Below are 24,068 nucleotides of genomic sequence, written 5' to 3'. Positions count from 1 at the left end.
AGACAAGCCCATTAAGTCAGTTAGAACGACAAAGTGATTTATTTGGAACAACAATTGGAAAAAGAAACAAGCACTGCATTTTTATGGATCAAGGTATTTTGTTAATACATTTCTGATTCTTTTGCCCTCTGCCTCGTTGCACTCAGTGGGCCTGCGTTGGGTTGGAGGCTGAAACTCTCGCTCGTAGCGAACAGCAGCGTCAATGGACAGTTGAGCAACAGATTCTTTTTGCAGTTCGCAAAAGTTGTGCAGGACAAAACAAGCCATGATGACCACAGGCAAATGATCCAAATTTAGATCCATAGGTCTCCGTAGTGCACCAAAGCGCGCCTTCAAGCGTCCAAAGGCGCACTCGATAACCATCCTAGCCTTACAAATTGACAGTCCGAAGTACTGCTCCTGGGGTGTCAGTCCCCCGCTTGCACACTCTTTCATCAGGTATGGCATGAGAGGGTAGGCTGGATCGCCCAACAAAAACACCGGGACTGGGGTTTCTCCCTCCACCACAGCCTTTGGACACGGGGGGATGGTGCCATCCCTCAGGTGCCTGTTTATGTTGGAGTTCGCAAACACACGAGCGTCGTGGACACTGCCGGGCCACTTCACCACCACATCGATGAATTGGAATTTATAATCACATACAGCTTGTACATTGAGTGAGTACCTATTTTTCCTATTTATAAAATCAGACGAATTTGACCTAAGTTGTTTAATATCAATGTGTGTGCCGTCCACTGCCCCTATGCACTGTGGTATCCCGTAGTTCATGTAGAATTGACTTGTAAGGTCAGCCACTGCAGGCTCGGTGAGCGGCAGGGTGATGTACTGGGGGCACAGGTGGTTGTTAATCGCTGTACATACCTCTCTTACAATTTTTGAGACCGTTTGACGGGCCAAGCCAAAAGAGTTCGCCGTTATACGTAGCCTGCCTTCATCGCTCAGATAGTACAGGGTACAGGCCACCTTCTTCATCACGTCTACCGGCTCTCTCATCCGAGTTGAAAGTCCTTCTATATGAGGGCGTAAGATAATACTTAATCGTATCAGGCTCCCCCTCGACATCCTGAAGTTCTCCCTCCACTCCTCGGGCAATACGATCTGGCTCTCGAAGTTGTCCCACCAGCTAGCTGTTCGGCCAGGTCTTACCCAGAAACGCCGCTCCATGTAAGGGGTAGACCGTCTTTTCTTCCTCTCTTCATTGAGGCAGACCGAGTACAGTGCTCGCCTTCTGCGTAGGAGTAACGCGTACCTGTTCAAAAGTACTACTTGTACCTGGAGTACACTAACTAAACGTATAAATATATTATAGAGACCGAGCAGCACATTCCGTTTGTCTTCCATGTTCATGTTCATCTTGAGTCTTGACGTTATAGCTTCTCGAGCGCAAGCTTCCCCTAGTGCCATAGTGACCGAACGTCATCGTATCTGAAAAGCTCCGTGTACCCCGTCCCCACTACTACTCGAACGCGGCGTTTTCAGATGTCTCCGGCCAGGGGAGCGTATTCGAAAACCTCCGTTTTCTGTCTCCGAATTCGCCGTATTAGTGTGGACGGTCAATGCAAACGCAGACATATTTATGCGTTTCTACATTTACCCGGCCTAGTGTGGACGAACCCTAAATAAGCAGAGGGCAGAACAGCCTATTATGCTACATTTTTGTAGTACTGGTAATCTTTTGTTTGGCATGTTGGTAAGGTTATTTAGAGCAGGGGTCTTCAACAGGGGGTCCGCGGAGGTACTGCAGGGGGGTCGCGAAATCTTTGGTTGATAATACTAAATTTTTTAATATTAAAAAAAAAAAAAATCAACTAATTTTTTTTTCCACAAATTTTAATGTCCGCCGAATCAGAATTGTATTTATTCCCTTTAAATTTACATTAACATAAATCCCCCTAGCTAATGTTAGCATGCTACTACCTACAATCTTAACAACTTGCTAGCAGTGTGATTGGTTTGTTGACCTGTCAATCTCACTATAACATCTATGTTGTCAACACAACTCCATGCGCTACACTCCTCCTCCGTCATCCGTTGGATCGTCTCAGTCAGGAGTTATTGAAAAGAAGATACATCTCACCAATGTGGGAGAATGTGTGCCATTGACAGATGCTTGAGGATTCACTGTCCCTTTTTTATGTATGATGAAATAAAAAAATATATCTGTGAATTATTTTAATAAGTTGTTATTAATTGCTAGCTCAGAGTTGTTTGCAAGCTGTATGTTTATAAATGGCAGTGGCACGGCCACCCTGTACCTTTCATGTTGGTAAATGTTAAATTAAATTCAATGTTAAAAAATATTAAGTTAAGATAGATAAGATAATACTTTATTGCCACACAACAATGTTGGTGGTATTCTTTGTCATAGGTAGCTCAGGCCAGCAGGAGGGGAGAGAAGGGGGTAGGTAAAAATAAAAAAATAAAAAATACTCCAGGTCAGCATTGAGAGTTCAGGAGTCTGTCACAGAGGGGAAGAAGCTGTTGTTGAAGCATGTTGTTCCAGCTCGCATGGATCTGTAGCGTCTTCCAGAAGGTAGAAGTTCAAAAAAGTCATGGCTTGGATGGGAGGAGTCTCTGAATGTTCTTTGCGCGATTTAAGCTACGCTCAACATACAATGAGAGGACTGATGGAAGGATGATGGATTAAATTCGTTGTTCAAAAATGTTACGTTAAATTCAATGTTAAAAAATAAAAATGTTAATGAATATATTAACCTTTGTATTATTCGAATAGCTTAGTATTGAATACACAATAACAGGGTAGCTATGTTTATTTGGCACTAGGCCCAGTATATTATAAACAAAATGTTATGCAATTTATATAGTAGGGGGTCCCTGCTCTTCTCGCCATCAGTTTGGGGGTCCCTGGCCTGAAAAACGTTGAAGACCCCTGATTTAGAGGACAGTGGCGGCTGCTGGTCTTTTAAAGAAAGGAAGCTCATTTTTGGCCTACATCAAAAAATGTATTTATACCTCAATTCTGCACCTTCATTGAGTGCATGTTCAACCCTTACCCTGCCCAGGCAGCTTAACCTTGCACGTGCACTCACATGTTCATTGCTCTTTTCATGCCTTTTATATGCCCTGTCAAAGTAAGACAGATCCCCAAAACCAAATTTTGACCAGACAACACATCCCTGAGATGGTTTCATCAAGATGCATGGCCAACAGTACATTTTCTTTGTCACAGCACTTCCAGTCAGCCAGCTAACTTTGTCATAACAGGCGAGCTGAAAAGACCTGTTACTTTTCCCTACTTTTTGCACCAAATCAATCTTAGGTGTTGATCTGACCTGCTGTTTAATTCTAAGTTTCTCCTCGTAAGGAAGATTATCAAATGGCTTCGCCAAAATCAGGTTGACGATATTAGCATTGTCTGCCATCGTGTGCACCTTACTAGCTGGCTAGTTCACTCCGACCTAGCCAACAATATGAATGAACCAACTAACGAAATGATATTAAACTCGAACAAGGAAATGTGGAAAGTATGTTAAACTGAAACAAGGAAATACGATGAATGTGTTTTATTTACAGTATAAGAAATTAATAATGGAAGCAATTTCGCCAAACCAATATCAAGAAATGGGATGCAGTTTGTTGTAAAACTTCACTTGCAAAATCCGCGATGGGACTGAGCTCCTAGGTGTTCAAGTGACTGTGTATATCTCAAAATATCTGTCAATCAAGAAGTGATTCAGCCTTTCGACTGATCCTCCAATCATCACGCGGAAGCCCAGCGTCCAGGCTAGACGAGGCCAGCCCACTGCTCCATCCACCCCCAGAGACGCTGAGCGTCCGGGGGCGGGACAAATCTTGGCATTTATCCAATGACCGTCGAGTTTCGAGGCAATGAAAAAAACTGTTCCATGCAGTCTCATTCAAGTGAATGGACGATCGGCTTCTACGGTCAAATGCATTGACATTACGGGAATGTATGAGAAGTTAACAAAATCGAGTCAGTCTTGGATAAGATTCTGATCGAACTCGTCTTCGACATGAACGTATTCTAACGCGTTTGTAGTCAATGAAATGTTAACACAACAGTACATATTTGACAATTTAATTTTCGACATTTTAGGGGAAGCTGAGCTTCCCTTGCAGTCTTAAGCCTAATTTATACTTCGGTAGACGACACTTTTGAAAAGGTCGCTGACACAAAAAAAAAGTGTCTTCCAGGCCAGGTGTGTTTATACTTCAGGCGAACAGTCGCCGAGTTCATCATAATGGGAGAGGCGCTAACGACATTTTTCTGCCACTACATTCTACTTTTTGAAAATCAACGGCGCGTGCCGTCTATCTAGCTAATCACACTGACATAATTATGAAGAGTGTTTAATGATACACAGTATATATCCGTTTAAACAGGTAGGTATTATTTGTGGAGGAAGCAAGCTATAATAAAAGTATATGCTAATCTAACATACACTACATAAACTATTAAAACACGATACAATGAAATTAATAAGTTCTTATTTTCTTTGGTATTTTTGTATTAGGCTATTCAGATTTGCAATGATGATTGCTGGCCTGGGTAAAATGTATGTTTTCAAAACAAGTCAAACACTTGATTGTAACCGCGTTTGAGACGCGCAATTCTCTCCAGGCGCCTCCACTTTCTCATGTGGAGGACGCAGCTTAAGCGCAGAGACAGGCTTTGCCCGTCTCCTAATAAAGTTGGCGAAACAAATGCAACATTCGCTGATTAGCCTACCTCTTGTTACCAGCAGACACATGCACAACACTTTCCAAAATGGAATTGCATTGAATAAATCAAGCCTATGATGTGCTTTGAGCATGCATGCTTTGTCAGTGCTTAACAAGATCTGCGTAATGTCCTGCGACAATCTGCCGGTGATTTCCTTCTCACGAGTGGTACCCTATATTCAAAACCAGAGTAGGCTAAGTTAACAAATAGGAAAAGTTATATGCGTAATAGGCCCGGTAAGCGTCTCCGCTGCGCAAATTAAATGCTGCATGTGTTTTGTGCCACTTAAAATATTTCTAAATTATGCCAGAGCCTGCACTTCCAGCTTCCTTGTTTAGGCCTATGTGTAAAACATGAAAATTCCTCCAGTGAACTGACCTCTTGCATTCTTCACCTTGCACACGCACTTTTTGCCACCCCACCACAAACATGAATCCCGCACCACTGGTTGGAACAAAGGCATTTTGGAACAGAGGGTTTAATTGGTAAAGATATTTCGGACAATTTTTCTAAATATTGAGCTTTCGGAACACTGGGTAGTCCCCCAGCCAGACAGAAGTTTTGCCTGGTCATATCTCATCATTGCCTGCGAGCTATTTACAACTACAGGGACGTATCAATAACGTTGTATGCGCAACTCCTATCCTTCTAACTGCCGAGCCATTATTTAACAGGTTGTTATACTTTCTGAGGCAGGTCGCCGCCGAGCGCCTGTTTAATTGTGTATGTGTTTTCCAGATGTGGGTAAAGATTTTTTTTTAAAGCTGCTGTGTGTGCTACTGCACCAAATAATTCCTTTCATCAGTGTTTTAAAAATTTTTCAGCACTTTGACCGTCTGTTTACGTTACCGCGAGTCAAAGCACTATCCATGTTTCTGATCGCTTTCTCGTTGACCTGTCTACTTTCCCAATACAATAACCGAAGTAACTAATTCGTAAAATCCAAAATATTGTTGATATATATTCGCCAATGGTGTGTGTTCGCGCCTCATGCCTGACTAGTAAACTAGCTTGCACTAAAGAGCCCATCTACCTTGTCATAATAGCAGGCACCGGGGCCAGTTGTATCTAGCCAATCACACTTTAGCGCCAGTAGAAATTTCTCCATGTAGCCGACACTTCAAAAAGACGGTTTAAAGTGTCTTCCATGATGTCATTTGTGTCGGCGACCTTTTCAAAAGTGTCGTCTACCGAAGTATAAATTGGCCTTTAGAGAAATCGCCTCTGTTAAAGGACCATTTCTCAACAGTTTGATTCTTTACAGAATGTTTGTTTATTAACTATTTATTTTTCAACAAATAACTCAATTATAAATACAAAAAGGGAAATAAGCAACTTTTAATCGCAACTTTCACTTGCTCCCGCAATTCCATCGCTACAAACACCTAAAAACACCACAATTTTCACCACAACTTTTTGGAAATGCCCCCGCGAAATCAATAATTTTAGGCCGCAACTAGCACAAAAAAGGCCAGCAAAATCCTGGGGGGACTGAACTATGACCTTCCTCATCAAATCAGCTCTTAAGTGTAATGCTACGACCATAATGGTCTCCTAGCTGAGCTGTGCCAAACTGCATCTTCTGCTTTCCCAGAGTGCTCAGTGAGGACGTCATCTGTTTCCAGTCTGGTGTGTGTGTGTCCAACCAGACAGGAAACTTCTCTCCCTGTCCGTCCCCTTTCTCCAGTTGCAGATCTGGGAATCCTCTCTGCTGTCTCCGAGTGGCCCAGGGACCAAAGCTTACCCTCACACATCATCAATCCTGAGTGCCAGACCTCATGATATCTCCTGTACACATGCCTGTCAATCCAACATCACAACAAACAAAGACACAAAGAAACACACATGTGGGGGCCAGTGTGCAGTAGTGTGGCTTCCTTCCTGTGTGAGTCCTGAGAACAGAGGTGTAGTAAGGGTCTTACACGTGCAGGCCTCTCTCTCTCTCTCTCTCTCTCTCTCTCTCTGAGTGGATGTGCGAGTGAGTGTCGGAGCGTCTGCACGTGAGCTTGTTAACAAACTTTTCTAACTTTTTGTGTGTCAATTTTATATGTTTGCTTGTAACTGCTTTTTGGAAGTATTGCTGCATTTATTTAGCTCTACAGACGCTGTAGATAGTTTTTAGTTTGTTTGGTAAATCGGTTTTCCTCCCGTGGAGTCGGCAGCCAGCGCGGCTGGAAGCGTGACTGCTGCGGGAATAATGGCGTTTCAGTGTTTAACGAGACAACATGGGATTAAGGTTAATTGTTCCGCAAGTGTGGAGGAGGTGAGTCTTTCTGTTGGAAATGTGGTCGGCCACGACAATGTTAAATCTGCCTCGCGCATGAATAGCGCGATTGTGATATTTGTTGGTACAATAGAGAAGGCTAGGCAGGTAATTGCGTCGGGAATAGTTTTGAAAGAGACACACATAACTGTTCTCCCCCTTAGCTCTCCCTCTAAGAAGGTTATCATTTCTAATGTTCCACCTTTTATTGAGGATGTTATGATCGAGAGTAAGCTGTCGGGTTATGGCAGGCTGGTCTCATCAATGAGGAAGATTTCGTTGGGGTGCAAATCATCGCTGTTAAAGCATGTGGTCTCCTTTCGGAGACAGGTGTATATGGTGCTGGATAATGGGGAGGAAGATTTGAACTTAACGATGAAGTTAACTGTGGATGGGTTTGATTACACCGTTTATGCTACGACTGATGCAATGCTTAAGTGCTTCCACTGTGGTTGTGTAGGCCACATTGTCCGCGACTGCCCATTGAAAAAGAGCGCTGATCATACACCGAAACAAGCACCCGCGACTGCCCCCTCACCCACCGAAGGCAGCGTCTCTGCGCAAGGAGCCGCGGAAGACACTCCTGTCGTTAATACAGGTGGTGCGAATGATGTTTTGATTAATGTGGACCTAGTTGCCGAGGAGCCTGGAGCCGGAGCTTCTCCAACTGTTTTAAATGTTAATACAGTTAACGAGTTGATTATGAAGGAGTTGACTGCGTTGAGTGAGTGTAAGACAGACGGTGTAGTTTTAGAAAGACGCACAGAACTGGTAGAGGTCAGCGCCGAAGCTTCGGGCTCGCTGATCCCAGAGCCTGTTCAAGATGTGGAAATGAGTGGTGTTTTCAAGCAACCCTTCAAAAGAAAAGGGATGGATGACAGTGCAAGCAGATTGTCTAAAGCTCAGAAAGGGGATGAGCTGGCTGAGCACGAAAGTGACAATGAATCTGTCGGCTCTAGTGCGTCTGAATGTTCGCTAGGTGATGGTGGGGTGTTACCGTTGCAGTATAAGGCGGAGGATATAAGTCGGTTTTTGAGCGATACAAAGGGGGAGCGCAATGTGGAGATTGAACACTTTTTTCCTGACCGGCAGCAACTCCTTAATGATGTTGTTCGCTTTTTGAGAGATAACGTGTTCTCTGGCCCGGAGGCTGCGCGTTTGCGTAAAGTCCTGACCAAACTGAGAAAAAAAGTTAAGGAGCAGTCTATGTCCTCCTCTTAACCATGATCATGAATACCCTCACAATTGCAACTCTTAATTTAAATGGTGCCAGAGATAAAACTAAGAGGCTGACTTTGATAGATTTCGTTAAATTGAAACAGATTAATGTCATGCTAGTTCAGGAAACGCACAGTGACAAAGCAATTGAAGTTGATTGGAGGAAGGAATGGAATGGCGAGATTTTTTTTAGTCACAAATCCTCCGTGAGTGGGGGTGTGGCGATTTTGTTTGCCAGAGATTCTCTCCCACTCTCCGTTGATGTGAAAGAGATTGTGGAGGGGAGGCTGTTGTTGATTAAAGCAGTGTTTGAAAGTCAAATCATGTTTTTTTTAAATGTTTATGCACCAACAAATGGGGCTGAAAGAGTTATGTTTTTTAGTAAAATTGATGAGGTGTTAAATGATATGGAGGCAGAATGTTCTCTGTTCATGGGAGGTGATTTTAACTGCACAGTGGATGACAAAGTGGACAGAAATCACCTCGAGCCTCATGCTCCCTCTCAGAACGCTGTCATTAAGTTGATTAATGCTCATGACCTGTGTGACACATGGAGAGCCCTGCATGAAGGTGTCAGGCAGTACACTTGGTCTCAGAGCAGAGGGAATTATATTTCTTTTGCAAGGTTAGATAGGATTTACACCCAGAAGAGCCACTGTAACACCTTAAGAGGTTGCCGTATTCTGCCAACTGGTTTCTCTGATCACTGTGCGGTGGCTTGTGTGGTGAGTGTTAAAGCCTTTAGGCCTGGAAGTGCTTACTGGTGCTTTAACACGTCGCTTTTGCAGGACCAGCACTTTAGGGATACTTTTGTTTTCTTTTGGGAGACTTTCAGGAAGCAAAAGGGCTCTTTTGCCTCCTTACGGGAGTGGTGGGACTATGGCAAGGTCCAGATTAGGATTTTTTGCCAGCACTACACCGCTAATGTCACTAAGACAGTTATTGCCTCACTCAGGGTTGTGGAAAATGATATCCTGCGTCTGCAAGGGCTGATAACACCTAATGGAGATGGGGACCACCTAAAACTCCTGCATGAAAGGAAGGGCAGGCTAAAAGAGCTGTTGGATGTTAGAGCACAAGGGGCTTTGGTTCGCTCTCGTTTTTGCAGCATCACACTGATGGATGCTCCGTCTAAGTTTTTCTTTGGTTTGGAGAGGCAGAATGGTCAGAGCAGGTTAATGCACTCCTTGAGGTCTGAATCAGGCCAGGAGTTGACTGATCCTGCGCAGATACGCAGCAATGCAAGGTCTTTTTATTCTAAGTTGTATGAAAATGAATTGGAGTCTAATGATCTGTCGTCTAGCCCCTTCTTTAAGGACCTGCCAAGGGTGCCTGACGAATGTCATGCTGGAACAGATAAGTTGCTAACACTTCATGAACTTGAGCAGGCTGTTATGAGCCTGCGTTGTGGCTCTTCCCCGGGGATTGATGGCGTTTCGATTGGGTTCTACCAGGCGCTCTGGCCTTGTGTTGGGGAGGACCTCCTTGAAGTGCTCCGTGAGAGTTTGAGGGAAGGGTGTCTTCCCTTAAGTTGTCGCAGGGCTGTGATAACACTTTTGCCCAAGAAGGGAAACCTGCAGGAAATTGGCAACTGGCGCCCTGTCTCCCTGTTGTGCTCGGACTTGAAGATCCTATCCAAAGCTCTGGCTATGAGGTTAAAAGAGGTAATTGGTCGAGTAGTGCACACAGATCAGTCTTATTGTATACCAGACCGATCCATTTTTGACAACATAGCTGTAGTCAGAGACCTGATGACTGTGTCAAGTAATGCAGGCATTAATATGGGGCTGATCTCGCTTGATCAACAAAAAGCGTTTGACCGTGTTGAACATGATTATTTGTGGGCAACTTTTGAGGCTTTTGGGTTCAGCGTCACTTTCACAGCAATGGTCAAGGCCATCTATTGCAACATTGAGAGCCTGCTGAAAATAAATGGAGGCCTGAGTGCCCCATTCAAGGTCAAAAGAGGGGTAAGGCAGGGGTGTCCACTGTCGGGTATGCTTTACTCTATTGCAATTGAGCCCCTGTTACACAAACTCCGTTCTGATTTGAGGGGTGTTTCTTTGCCATTTTGTGATGAACGTTTTTTTTTGTCTGCTTATGCTGATGATGTAACTGTTTTTGTGAATGACAGAGAGGACTTGAATGTGCTACACAGTATTGTTGGGGAATTCAATGTGCTCTCTTCTGCCAAAGTAAACTGGGGGAAGTCTGAAGCTATTTGGGTTGGGGAGTGGGGGAAAAGGTGCTTTGGGTTGTCGGGTGGGTTGGTGTGGAAAAAGGAAGGGTTTAAATATCTTGGTGTTTATTTGGGGGATGTTTTGTTTGTTCAAAAGAACTGGGAGGGGGTGTTGGAAAAGGTAAAGTGTCGGTTGGGGAAATGGAAGTGGTTGCTCCCTCAACTATCCTACAGGGGGCGCACACTTGTAATCAATAACCTGGTGGCATCATCCTTGTGGCACAAGTTTGCTTGTTTGGACCCCCCTGCTGGTCTACTTGAGAGTATCCAGAAAGAAGTGGTGAACTTCTTCTGGGACAAGCTACACTGGGTCCCTCAAGCTGTCCTTTTCCTATCGAAGGATGATGGGGGACAAGGACTCGTGAATCTTGCCTGCAGGAGGGACACTTTTCGGCTGCAGTTCATTCAGAGACTGCTCACTGCTCCAGGGACTCTGGCCTGGAAACCGTTGGCTCTTGGCATTCTGCACGGAGTCAGCAACCTGGGCCTGGACACTGCTTTTTTCCAGATGGACATAAAACAACTGGCACTTGATGGACTGAGTCCTTTCTACAGGAGCCTTTTTAAGGTTTGGGGGTTTTTCAAGCATGAGTGGGCAGTAGGACTATCATCTGTGCACTGGCTACTGGAGGAGCCTATTGTTATGGGGTCACGTTTCGACATATCTTTTGATTTTCCTGGTTTTAAAACTCTGCTCTGCAAAAAAAGAGTCCTGCAACTGAGACATGTTGTTCGCATAGCAGGTTGTGATTTACAGAATGTGCAGGCGGCAGCCTCTTTTTTAGGTATAAGGTCTCAGAGGGTTGTGAAGCTTTTTTTGGACAAACTAAGTGGTGTGTTAAGTTCTCAGGAGAAAAGTCTCCTGCAGGATGATACTGAAGGGTCTGAATGTGATGTTTTTCCTTTTATGCGACTGTTTCCTGATGTACTAGAATGTGGTCATACTAGCCCTCTGCTAGCACTTGGGGAAGGTGATGAGATGCTTTTGGACATAGTCACGGGGAAGGTTATGTATAAGAACCTGGTGAAAGTGGCTAATAGGGCTAACCTGAAGGGTAGAATGGACAATGTGTGGAGGGACAAGTTGGGGATTACTGATGAAATCAAGCCGGTGTGGAGAGTTCTTTATAAGTCTCCACTGACAAAAAGGACGGGGGACCTTCAGTGGAGGATCTTGCATGGGGCCATTGCGGTGAATGCCATAGTGTCTGTGATAAACTCGGCATTACCGGATACATGCCCTTTCTGTACTGAAAGAGAGACAATTTATCACTGTTTCCTGGAGTGCAACAGGCTTCGCTCCCTGTTTAGCTTGCTATGCCGTTTGCTCTCTTCTTTTGGAGTGGTGTTTACTAAACAAGGTTTTATTCTTGGTTTTTTTTATAACCAGAGGCACAGAACAAAGTGTGAACTTATCAATTTTATCATTGGCCAGGCCAAGCTTGCGATTTATTTGAGCCGGAAAAAAAAGATTCAGCAGAACGGGGGGGATGAGGTGACTGTTGTGTTTAGGAACTTGGTTAAGTCCAGAATTACTGTTGATTTTTATTTTTACAAGCTGACAAGGGCAGTTGAGTCCTTTATGGATAGATGGTGCGTGGAGGGGGGTCTTTGCTCAGTAACGAATGAGGTTCTTTCTTTTGCTCCTTGCTTGAATGTCTGATGTATTTTCTTAGGTGGTTTGATTAGTGTTGTTTCTCAACTGGTTATCTCTGGGGTTATCCCCTTTTTTCTCTTTTCTTTAGGTTTTTTTCTGCGCATTGTTTTTATGTATTGGGTTGTATTTATGTTTCTCTAATAAATGTTTTTGTAAAAATTCAAAAATTCTCTCTCTCTCTCTCTCTCTCTCTCTCTCTCTCTCTCTCTCTCTCTCTCTCTCTCTCTCTCTCTCTCTCTCGGTAGATGATCTTTGGCCTTGCTCCCGTACATTCTCTCTATGACTTGATGTTGAAGGTGTAGAGTGAAGAGACTGCTCATAGAGTTCCTCACAGAACTACAATTACCAAAGCCAGATGAAGGAGGAAGTGTGGGGGGACCAGGCCTTAGGGTAGGCTATGTGATGGTTTGTGTGTGTGTGTGTGTGTGTGTGTGTGTGTGTGTGTGTGTTTGTGTGTTTGTGTGTGTATTTGGTTGTTTGTGTGAATCGTGCTTGTATGTGTGTGTGTGTGTGTGTGTGTGTGTGTTTTTGTCCCTCTGTGTCAAAGTGAGTTTATGTGTATGTGTGTGCGTGACGTGTGCACACGAGCCTTGTTGAAATATGTCAGAGCAATGCAGTTGTAACGTAGTCTGCCTTACCCCCAGGCACATCTCTGTGTGTGCGAGCGTGTGTGTGTGTGTGCGTGCGCGTGCGTGCGTGTGTGTGTGTGTACCAGCCAGAGCTGTCACTGCAAACTCTCCCCCTCTCCGCAGCCACAGACCGTGGCATGGGCACAGAGTGGAGAGGAGAGAGGAAGAAAAGAAATAAAGAAGAAGAAGAAGAAGAAGAGGACAGAGACGCCTCCTTGTGCTATCATTCCTTCTCTCTGTCTTTGCCTCCGTCCATTCCTCGGTCTTATATTCTGTTTGTTACCAAACGTCCAACCAGCGAAGAAAATAAGAGGAGAAGAGGAAAGGAAAAAGAGAACGACATCAGGAAGCAAAGGAGGAGGAGAGAGATGGAGAGATCTCTCTCTCTCCCTCTCCGTTGTATGTTCTGTGTGTCAGTAACCTCTCAACCTACCCATCCGCCCCCTCCCTCCACACCCTCCCAAACACAGCACACAGCTGTGACCTTACATGTGCATCCCTCTCTTTCTCTCTCTCTCCCTCTTTCCATCCGTCCATGTGTCCCTCCCTCCAGATCAGTCCACTCTCTCTTAAAGGCACAGAATCTTCCTCTTTCTCTCCTGTCCTTTTCCACCCTTCCCTCTCCTGTGACAGACGTGCCTATGGGTCTGCCCTATGGATGTCTCTCTCTCTCTCTCTCCATTCCCTGTACTCCTCCCTGCCCAAACTGCAATGCAGTGTGGAAATCAGGCCCTTTGGACACTTAATGAGATTACAAACAAATGACATCATTACGCTCTCTCTCTCTCCTACATTCCTCTTCCTGTGCTAGGTGTCGTCACTGGGCCTTTATGGTGGTGTCAGTATATCAGCCTCAAACTAGTCTCATTATTATATATTATTATATGGCAACGACAGTACGAGCATTCTGATTGGCTAATGGGTAGTCATGCCAGCCGCGCATTGACGTTCTAGCCGGTCTGCGGTCTGATAAGAATTCTTATTGCACACCCCATCAATCTTAAAAATGAGTGATACCATGTACCAAGTACTAAACATTACAACCTTAAAAATTAGCGATATATCAACAGCCATGAGCATGTATTGATAGAATCAGGACTCCTATTATCTCCTACTCCTACTATGAAATTATCTGAGAACAGGAAACCAGTTGAATTTCGTGGTAACATGACAGACTGTTGATGACAGTTGAAGAATAAAGACTCAAGACTCACTCATTTTGATATCGGGTAATACTTGATAGGACTTCAGAAGCAGCGAAAATGCGTTATTGAAAGTGATGATGAAGACTTGACTACTATAGTTTGAAAACCTTGTGTTTAACTGTAAATTAAAGCCATTTAAGCTGAGTCCTGTTGTCCGTTTTCTATTGATCATTGTAACTTGAAGTTAGCAAGTCATTGTTTGCTAGGCAACACCTGAAACACTGTGTCTTGAGAAGACTTGAGAGCTGAACAAAACGATATGTTTTCTATTTACAATTACCATTTATTTTCAAAATTAAAAGAGCTTAAATGCCATATAATAAACAACTTACTAACCTCGACCGTTCGGTCATGCAGGTATATCAGACTTCGGCCCCCCGCATACGTTACGGCCTCTGTCTGATATTTACCTGCAGGACCTCACTCTCGGCCAGTAAGTAGTTATTACACGTCTTCATGTGAACCTCCCTCATATGCTAGTCTTCTTACTCTTCCTCATATTCTAGTCTACTTCATACTTTATGCTTGTCTTCCTCAAATGCTAGGGTCTCACACCAAGTCTCCCACACTAGTTTCTCTTGTAGGCTAGTCTCCCAAAATATCTCTTTCATATGCTAGCTTCCCTTACACTGTCTGCTAATCTAGCTCACATGCTATTCTCTCATATGCTAGCCAACTAACTGAAGAGGCTGTATTTAAGTACTGCAGCAAACCTGTTAAGCTTGGTTGCTGCTGGCTGGTTTGCACACACATTTCATCCTTCAGGAGTAAGTTGATCACTACATTTCAATGCCTTGGGTTTTTATATCAAGCTAGTGCTTAAAACATTTCATATGATAGGAGCCATGAGGAGGTAAAACAATACTCAAACCCACAATTTTGAATAAGGATACACACTTATATGGCCACTCTAACAGTTTTTTTTCCCTCTTTTTTGTAATGATTGTTTGTTACAAGACACAGGTGTGTTTGTTACAAGACACAGGTGTGTTTGTTACAAGACACAGGCTTACAGAGACCCGTGTAAGTTGAGGTGGCCTAATTTTGAGAATCTGTTCAGACTCATCAAAGCTGTTTGAAACACCAAACTCAAAACTAACAACTTTCCTTTCCCTTTTTTTAAGGGGATGGGACTTTTTGAAGGAATGAGGGTCCCATTGAAAGAAGTAGAAAGCCACATACACTCCCTTGAACTCACTTGATCTCCCTACATCCAGAGTGTACAGCTACACATGAAAAGTAAGATCTACAATAAGAGCCCAACAGCAATAATATATAGGCAGGCTCGGTTCTCCAGTGGACAAACACAGACACAGTTCCTCACAGGCCGTCACTCTCCTTCTCCTTCTCTCAGTCTCACCCTCCCTCTCCCTCTCCCTCACCCTTCCTCTCCCCTCAAGAGCTTCCAGAAAAATCCTCCCAACACCAGACCCTTGTTTCATCACACAGACCACTCCCGTCTCTCGCTCTATGTGTGTATGTGGGTGTGTGTAACAGAGAGATAGAGAGAGAGAGAGAGAGAACACACATATACACATACACACAATCACTGTGTATTGGATTTGGCACCATCACAGGAATTAACTTAGCTCATTCAGATACTGGAAACACACACCTCAAAAGTCACAGAGGATTTAAGTTGACAGTTGGGAGTCTCCTACAGAAATCTGCAAACACACACAGACACAGACACAGACACAGACACAGACACAGACACAGACACATGCATGCATGCATGCATGCATGCACGCTCGCGGAGTGGCAAAGGGAAACGCCCAGTGGAGCCTGTCAGACTGCCACAGACTGTGCAGAAGGCAAAAGTCTTATCTGGACACACCCTTCTGATGTAAACCAAGAGCGTGCTGCTTCCAACAAGCCATCCTCACACACACACACACACACACACACACACACAAACACACACTGACCAACTCTCTCACATCCAAACTACCACACTCAACACAGGCTACATGAAGTTGTTCGTACAGGAAACCAAGAGATAAATATCTTGTAGCCAATTTTAACAGCATTTAACACATCACATAAGCCATAATTGTATTTTCTCCCACCTCTGTGAAATGGGATGCGTTTAAGTGGGTGCCACAGGCTCAACAGCGTCTTTACACAAACACTACAGACTTTTTTCACCACAAGCTTCAATCAAGCATTTATTCAGCTGATTTTTCAATCAGTTAATGTGCTCTCTGGGCATCACACCCGTGGCCTTAGCACCTTTTTCTACCAGTGTTGTTACATAATCACACAGGCTAACCTCCAATGACCTTATTCTGCTAACCTACAATCACCTTATTCTACCAGTGTGTGTAGCTACAGGATCACACAGGCTAACCTCCAATTTTGAGACTTTTATGATGCTGTTCTGCAGTGAGCAGATGTTGCTCAGGCTTTCTCACGCTCTCTTTTTCTCAGTGTCTCTCACATGCTAAGCTGTTTCATATCAGGAAGACCAAAACAGCACCAGGAGGGAAGCTTCACTCTGCTACAGTGGAGGTAGATCTAGACTGATTGGAAGAGAGGGAGATAAAGAGAGGGAGAAATGAGAGTGGTAGGTAGGCTACTCTGATGGGGGAGAGAGGGAGATAAAGAAAGGGAGAAATGAGAGTGGTAGGTAGGTTACTCTGATGCCAGACTCTGAAATCCTGGATGGCCTTCTCAGTTTCCCTTGCAGAGTTACCTGAGAAGGTTTGGGCTCTTCCAGGCCATAGGCCTACTATAAGAGTGGTGACTGCGGTGATGGCCACGGTTGGCCTTCGTACTTTCACTTAGGGTGCCAAATACACTTACACTGTGTGTGTGTGTGTGTGTGTGTGTGTGTGTGTGTGTGTGTGTGTGTGTGTGTTTGAGTATCCTTCTTCGTATACAAGGGCTTCTCCCTCATCTCGCATACAAGGGCACTACTACCACTACCTCAGAGACACACACACTCACACAGCTCATATCCTTAACTCTATTTTGACCCCTGCAAAAAGAGCTGAAGACAGCCTGCAGTTTCCGACATCAATAGCCTCACACACGCACACACACACACACACACACACACATTCAGACACACCCTCCCCACCCCTCTCCACCCCTCCTCTCCTTTTTCATTGCAGGCAGTTTGGCAGAACTGCGGGGGTTGCTATGGGGACGGGATTCTTTCCCTCGTTAATGATTGTGCCGCGATGGCAGGGGGTCATTCTGTCACACCGGCCCTAATCTGGGTAGGCATGGACGACATCCTCACACTTCCTCAACCATATACACATACACACACATACACACATCCAAACACACACTAACACACAAACACACACACAACCAAACACACAGTAACACACACATATACACATACAAGCACACACATACAAACACACAACCAACCATATACTCACTCAATCTCCATCTGGGCTACACATTAAGTACACACACTCATTACATTACATCACATTAACATTTTGGGTGTGTTGTACACACACACAAACACACACACAAGGGTTGGGCCAATGGTTGATAGCTGACAGTCATCAAAATGCAGAGGTATGTCAACAAAATCAGTCCAGTGTCCAAAGTCTGAGATAAAGCTACTTACCCCCATACCACTTTTTTGACTACAATAGCTCCTTTGCATCTGATGTACAAAAGGAAAAACATTTTATTTAATCACACTTTTCCCACACAGTGAAAGCAGGTTTTAATGGAGGCACAAATAAACAAATGATTTTAACCTAACACCACCAGCCTCCTGTGATGTTTCACTAAAAACATCCTCATATGCCAGTTTGGTAGACATGGCCCACCCTAACCACTCTCACACACACACATTTCATTCCTCCTCTCTGATGCCAAGGCCCAAACCCATAGGGCTCGAAGCTCTTCACACTGAAGGCCCCTCTTCTTTGTAAAGCACAAAAACAGAGCACTTCCTGCTTCACAGCTAGCCCAAACCACGCAACAACACACACACGCACACACGCACACTCACACACACACGTAGCCCACCCACCACCTGCGTCAGACCGCCACACAAAACCATCCCTGCACTCAACCCAACCCTGCCAAAGTTCCCCACAACACACACACACACACACACACACACAAACACACTCCCTCTCTCTCAGCGCTCGCTTACAACGCTCCTCCTCCTCAACCATACTCTCACACACACACACCCTTTTAAGGACCCTCCCCCTAGTCATGTGCTCTGGGCCCTTGCTTCTCTAAAGTGTCAGCAGTTTCGCTAATGCTAACAGGCTAAATGTACTTCTCTTGGAGGTCACTGATATTCTCTCTCTCTCTCTCACTCTCTATCCTCTGTCTGCAGATAAACAGAAAAACACATTAAATCTGTCTCTCTTCCTCTCCCGCTCTAACTCAGTATGTAACGTTCTCTCTTTGCTTGTGTTTCTCTCTCTCCACTCTCTCTCATCTCTTTCCCTCTCTTCATTTCTCTCTCTGTCTCATCCCCCCTCTCTCTATTTTCTCTCTCATTCTCTCTCTTTAGTGATGCTTCCCCAAGCCATCCATGTCGTTCTGACACTACCCAGTCCCTGGGCTTCCAACAGCAGCACTTTCATTTTTTTACGAGGGGGCGGACAGGTCCCTACAACATGGCCAAATGCAGGCCTTACTGGGGTAAATCCCTGTAAAGGCTGTGCTGAATGCAACACAGGCACAGCAGTAAGACCTTTGCAGTGGACAAGGTTGGGAAGATACCACCAATCTAGCTGCCAATCTTGAAAATGAATAGGCTCCTTTACAATACACTATAAGAATTGGTGATTCTCTTCATTTGGTAGAACTCATCTACTCTTTAGTAATATTGTGTTCAACAATTTACTCATTCGTGACTAACCTACTGGATAATATCTGGGTCAAACATCCAACTTTAGAAAAAAAGTTAAGTAAGTGTGAAAGCCTGCATTCTTTTAAATGGACATCTTTAGAAACAGACTCTCTCTCTAGTCCAAGCGAAGTCCCTTACTGAAATCAAATCCTTTGATTAGCCTGCCGTCTGCAGATTACCTCTTCTAACACTGACAATCTATTATGACTGATAAACATGGCCACTAACAGGGTTGGACACACGTGACTTGTGACAATTGATGGCAGGGTTCAAGGCTGACGACCCTGGGGGCTGAAATAAAGAGATCCTGCGTCCCGGGAGACAATAAGGAGGTCTGAGAGCAGACCAGCTACTCCACTCTTTCATCTTTTATGACTCGCCAGTGAGCAGGACGCCAGCACAGCCAGTGAGCTGTCACAAAAGTGTGTGTCTGTGTCTGTGTGTGTGTGTGTTTGTGTGTGTGTGTGTGTGTGTGTGTGTGTGAAGAACAGAGATAACAAGAATGACAGCATGAACATAAGCAAGCAAGAAATGAAGCTTTCAGAAAGACATTTAGTTAGATGGCTAAGTGGCAGTTGAGTTGTAACTGTGTGTGTGTGTGTGTGTGTGTGTGTGTGTGTGTGTGTGTATGGGGCAGTTTGAATACACAAGTTTGTCTCCCCATAGTTGGAAGTGTGAGCACCTTAACGACACGGAAACCTCAAGTCAAAACCTCAACTTCAAATGTCATTGTATGCAGAGCTAAACAATGACAATAAAGGCTTTCAAGTCCCAACACCTTCCCTTGTCCTCTCCACTCACCACACTAACCACACACACATACACACAGTAGCCTGACAGTCCCAGGTGCACTCCTCCTCAAACTTTCAAGAGGGGCTTCTCACCTCTTTCAGGCGTGGGTTTCCATGGCAACAGGCTTCTGCCTCATCCTAACTTTAACTGAAATTTCGGCTCCTCTCACCACATACAGGCAAACACACAACACAGCCACACTAAGAGAAACCAGCCACTGTATAGACAATGCAGCGCCAATAAGCCTGCCTTGTGTGCTGTTGCGCCTAGATTCCTCAGGCGTTTCGGACATTTAGGCTACTTATAAGGGTCAGCGAAGCGCTGCACTCGAACAGGGTGGGTGTGATCAAAGCCACTTGTTTACAGAAAGAAAGCGGATTGCTGAGGCAAGGCCATGTTGAGAGAACGTCTGGGGTGTGGTCCTCGAGTAACAGCCACCAGTCACTTCCTGCCTCGTCTCCTCGACAACTGATCTGAGATCAGCCCCACCTAACACCAACGCCCTGTTCCTCATCACTCTGATCAGGAACACTGCAACATGGCAGCACTTCTACCTGATGTTAACACAGAGAAGGACAGGGGGGGGGGGTACTGAGAGAGGTAGATGGGGAGCGTGAAAGAGAAAGAGTGAAATAAGAAAAGAGACTGAGAGAATGAAAGACGGAGAGTGTGAGTGGAAGAGAGAAGACAAGTCAAAAAGAGAGTAAGAAATGAGCATTGAACAGAGAGCAAGTCTATTACGAGAAAGACAGAGGGTGGGGCACAAGCAAAGAGAATACGAGAAAAGGGGGACAGTTAAAGAGAGAAATAGAAAAGGATAAAGAAAGAGAGAGAGAGAAAGACACAGAGACAGCGAGTCAGAAGGAGAGAGAGAATGAGTGATATGGAAAGAGAGAGAGGCGTAGCTAAGGCGTGCCTGCCTCTCCCTCTGAGCGTGTGTGCAGCATAACCTCAGTCACACCCCGGACGGCCGCCTGCCTCCCCAATACACATGGTGCTCGGGCACTATAAATAAACAGCCACTCCAGGAAGAGGCCAGACCTCACTGTCAAAACCTAAAAACGGTGCCACCTGCCAGCTAACCCTTAGCCGCCGCTGTCTTCACCCAAAGAAGAAGAAGAGCCATCATTGAGCCTCAGCTGATATGGCCATCCAGTAAGTATGAGCACAAAACCTGGGGATGTGAAGTCTTCAGAAACAAGCTTCTACCTCCCCTGACTCGAACCTAAAACAATGCAAACGTCACTGCCACTGTGCCAACGTGTTGCCCACCCCTAATTAGTTGGGTGGCCTCTCCTCGTGAATCTCCCACACACAAACACACACATTAGCCAGACACCACACAGAGTGCAATGTCACTGTGTCAGCTCCAGAAAGTCTGGACCCATGTACTTGCACTAGCTGGTGGTCTGTTGTGTTGAACCTGTTGGGCTAAAGTTTGTGCACAGCTGTTAATGATTGTTAGCTATGGGGCACACCCCTCTGCCTCACATCCCAGCACCCCTGCCATCCAGCGAGAGGCTCTCCGTCTCTCATGGGGGCTCTAGCGCTCTCTCTGGATCACCCCCTCTTTCTCTGCCTGTGGCTACTTGGGCAAGCAGGTGATCACTGACCTGCTGCATTGGCTCTGGAGGCCAGACTATGGGTAGCTTTTACTTGGGAAGTCCATTTTCCTGTAGGAACCAGAGGAGATGTAGCCTGACTGCATGAGACCATAAACCGTCCCGAGATTTCCATTTGGATGGAAGGCTTACAAATGTTTGTTTCAAAAGACCCATTCAAGACACTTCACCTCTACACGCGTACGCAAGCAGTACAAATGCAATTGCTGTACAGCTTTTGAAATTAAAACAGGACCTTACGTGAAATTATTTAAGTGAAATAAAAAAAAGTGTTATACAGTTCAAATCAAAATACACAAGAGCGGGCCATCTGACAACCAGGTTAAGACACACAGCAAATCAATGGCCTTTGACTGACTCCACTGATGATCCCTCTCATGCTAATGGTACACATACACGAAATACTACAGCTGTGATGATGCATTGGCAACATGTGCTCTGTGTGGGATGTGCAAGCGACCAAATTATATAGCTATGTTGATAATGGTGCCTGAAGATGCATGCATTGTTCCGATTCCCGGGAGAATGTGCACCTGGCTTCAAGCCTGCCACCGTTCTCTGCACGGTAACGGCACTGTCGCTTTAAGAAACTAAGATGGAGTCTCGTTATCGAACAGTCGCCGTGCTTCCTTCCTGCCGCACGCATTGCTCCGTTGAACCCTACACAGAGGACTGAGCCGCGCGAGAGGCACACAGGCAGATGTCGAGACATTTTCGTTCCATCCTGGTCGCGTTTAATTTCGTTGCATTTCAGTCTCCAAATACACGAGGAATCGCTAAACCGGGGAGCAAGTCAACAGAGCCATTGGTGCAGAGAATTTCACAATATATGGATTGGTGGCAGCTATTCAAGTTGCCATGGGATTCTGCGCCAGTCGGTTACGTTCATCTACCTAGTTACTCCACTAAACTGGTTCTTGTGAAAGGCTAATAGATGCTCGCATGTAGGCTACGCTTATTCACTGCTGTAACGTCTATTGTCAATTAAACTCGTTAGCAAGCAACCTGCCAAAAAGGACTATTCCCAAGCAGAAGAAAAGATGTTCAACTGAAAATATGAACTGACTGCGGTCACTGACAGTTGGACTGGAGAAAGTCAATAACGGGCAAAACGGACTTACTTTCGTGTTACGAGCCTCCGTGTGCATCTCGGTAGCTAAGCGGGCGAAGGGCTGAAGGGGTGGAGTAGGGGGGTCGGTCGGGCGGGGTGTATTTGAATAATAGTATTCCTGCTTGCAGTTTTCTACCTTTAGGATTAATTTTAAACATGAAACATTAACTGTTCCCTCGACTACTGATTTAACGCATATCTCCGGCGTCGAAAATTCTCTTTCGCTTCCACAGCCTCTGTCGGTGTGTTGTTGCCGTGTTCAGGGGTTGGGCTCGATCTCTCCGTCTCTCCTCCGCCTCTCCCTGGTTCTGACCCCACCCTGCGTCCCCACCCCTCAACTGTGTCAATCAGAGGCAATGTAGCCAGCCGCAGAGCAGCTCGCACCAGCAGCAGCGCCCAGTCTTCTCCAAATCGCCTCTACACCGCTAGCTCCGATTTTCGATTTCATCGCCATGGTTGCTGGTTCAGTTAGCTGGCCAACAGAACACACCCTGTCACCTCACCTAATGACGTCAAGTTGTACCGGATGTTCCAGGCTACACGGGTGGTACTTTACTTCACTTGGCACTGTATTGAGCACCTGAATTCTGCACTATTCCACCGTGAGCGCGAGTGAGCGTAGCCTACTCAATAACTCACTCATTGTCACACACACACACACAAATATAAACTCTCACACATGATAGCAAGTTTTACAGAAAGTGTAATCCCTCTCCCACACACCAAAACCGCAATATCCAAGACTATTTCGTACTAACGTTTTTCACACAAAAACTGAGCAGCAATAAGCCGGCTCAGTTGCAACAAATCATTTTGTAATGTATGGTGAGTGTTTAATTTAGTGTTGTGCAAAAAGAAACACTTACTTTTAAGTTTACCTGTATTGAGAGGCATACTTCATCTACAATTTCCTTTCGCTCATCTCGCTCTCTATCAGAACCCCTGTGTGGCAGAGGGGGAGGGCCAAGCTTTCACAGTCACACCCTCCGTCAGCATATGAGCGAGGGTGTGGTTCAGACATTATCTATCCGATTTCACCCCGCTGAAGAGGGGGAAGCATGGTCAAATTAAACGGACATTTTACAACACTTATTCTTATTCTTATTTAGGCCTATAACACTTCTTCACATTCAACACATTGATTTCTACAGCTGAGTAAGCAATAACAAAAATTAAAACAAAGCTACTAAAATAATGTAATTAATTTGTTATTCATGATTCATTATTAAACGTATGATTGTCTTTTGGCCCATCATAGTATGTTATGTTGCAGAATTGAGTTCAGTAGGAAGCATATTACAGAGCAGGATGTAGAGGTATGTTTAATAGTCTGCTTACATATATTGTCACTTTGTGAATTACAAAAGTAAAGACACAGTATTATATATAATACTGTGTCTATACTTTTGTAATTCACAAAGTGCTTTTTGCACAACCCCAAGTGAGTTTCTGTTAAGCCTAACTACACGTCCCAAACCTGTGTAGCCTTCTACCGCCCTAAATTCACTGGAGAACAGAAACAGAAGCCGGGTGTAATTACATTTGCTGACATCGGGGGTAGGGGCATGGTGATGGGGTGACTTTTAAAACTGAAGCCCACATACATACATGCACATTCACAGAAACGAAACAGAAAGAAAAAATGCAACACCTGCATTAGCGGCGTTATATTTATAGCGGCCAAGTTCCTCAATAGGCAGAGCAAATTATTTGATGAGAGGACTTGTGGGTGGAAAAGTTATAAATCGGTTTGCAAAACAAAAGAGAAATTTAATTTCCCT

General features: G+C 44.8%; 1 protein-coding gene across 1 annotated transcript in view; it reads right to left on the bottom strand.

The window, feature by feature from the left end:
• The window catches only part of klf8 (Kruppel like factor 8), a 62,565-nt gene extending 40,002 nt beyond the window's left edge, over nt 1-22,563 (bottom strand). Inside the window, exon 1 of the mRNA XM_080840954.1 lies at nt 22,298-22,563. Within this exon, the coding sequence (XP_080697080.1) occupies nt 22,298-22,324 (27 nt within the window). The 5' untranslated portion in view covers nt 22,325-22,563. The remainder of the gene's footprint in view (nt 1-22,297) is intronic.
• Nucleotides 22,564-24,068: the final 1,505 nt, after the last annotated feature.

Source organism: Sprattus sprattus (assembly GCF_963457725.1).
Source record: "Sprattus sprattus genome assembly, chromosome: 1".
Classification (NCBI taxonomy): Eukaryota; Metazoa; Chordata; class Actinopteri; order Clupeiformes; family Clupeidae; genus Sprattus; species Sprattus sprattus.
The sequence above is the reverse complement of the archived record's forward strand: the minus strand, read 5'-3'. Positions and strand labels throughout refer to the sequence as shown.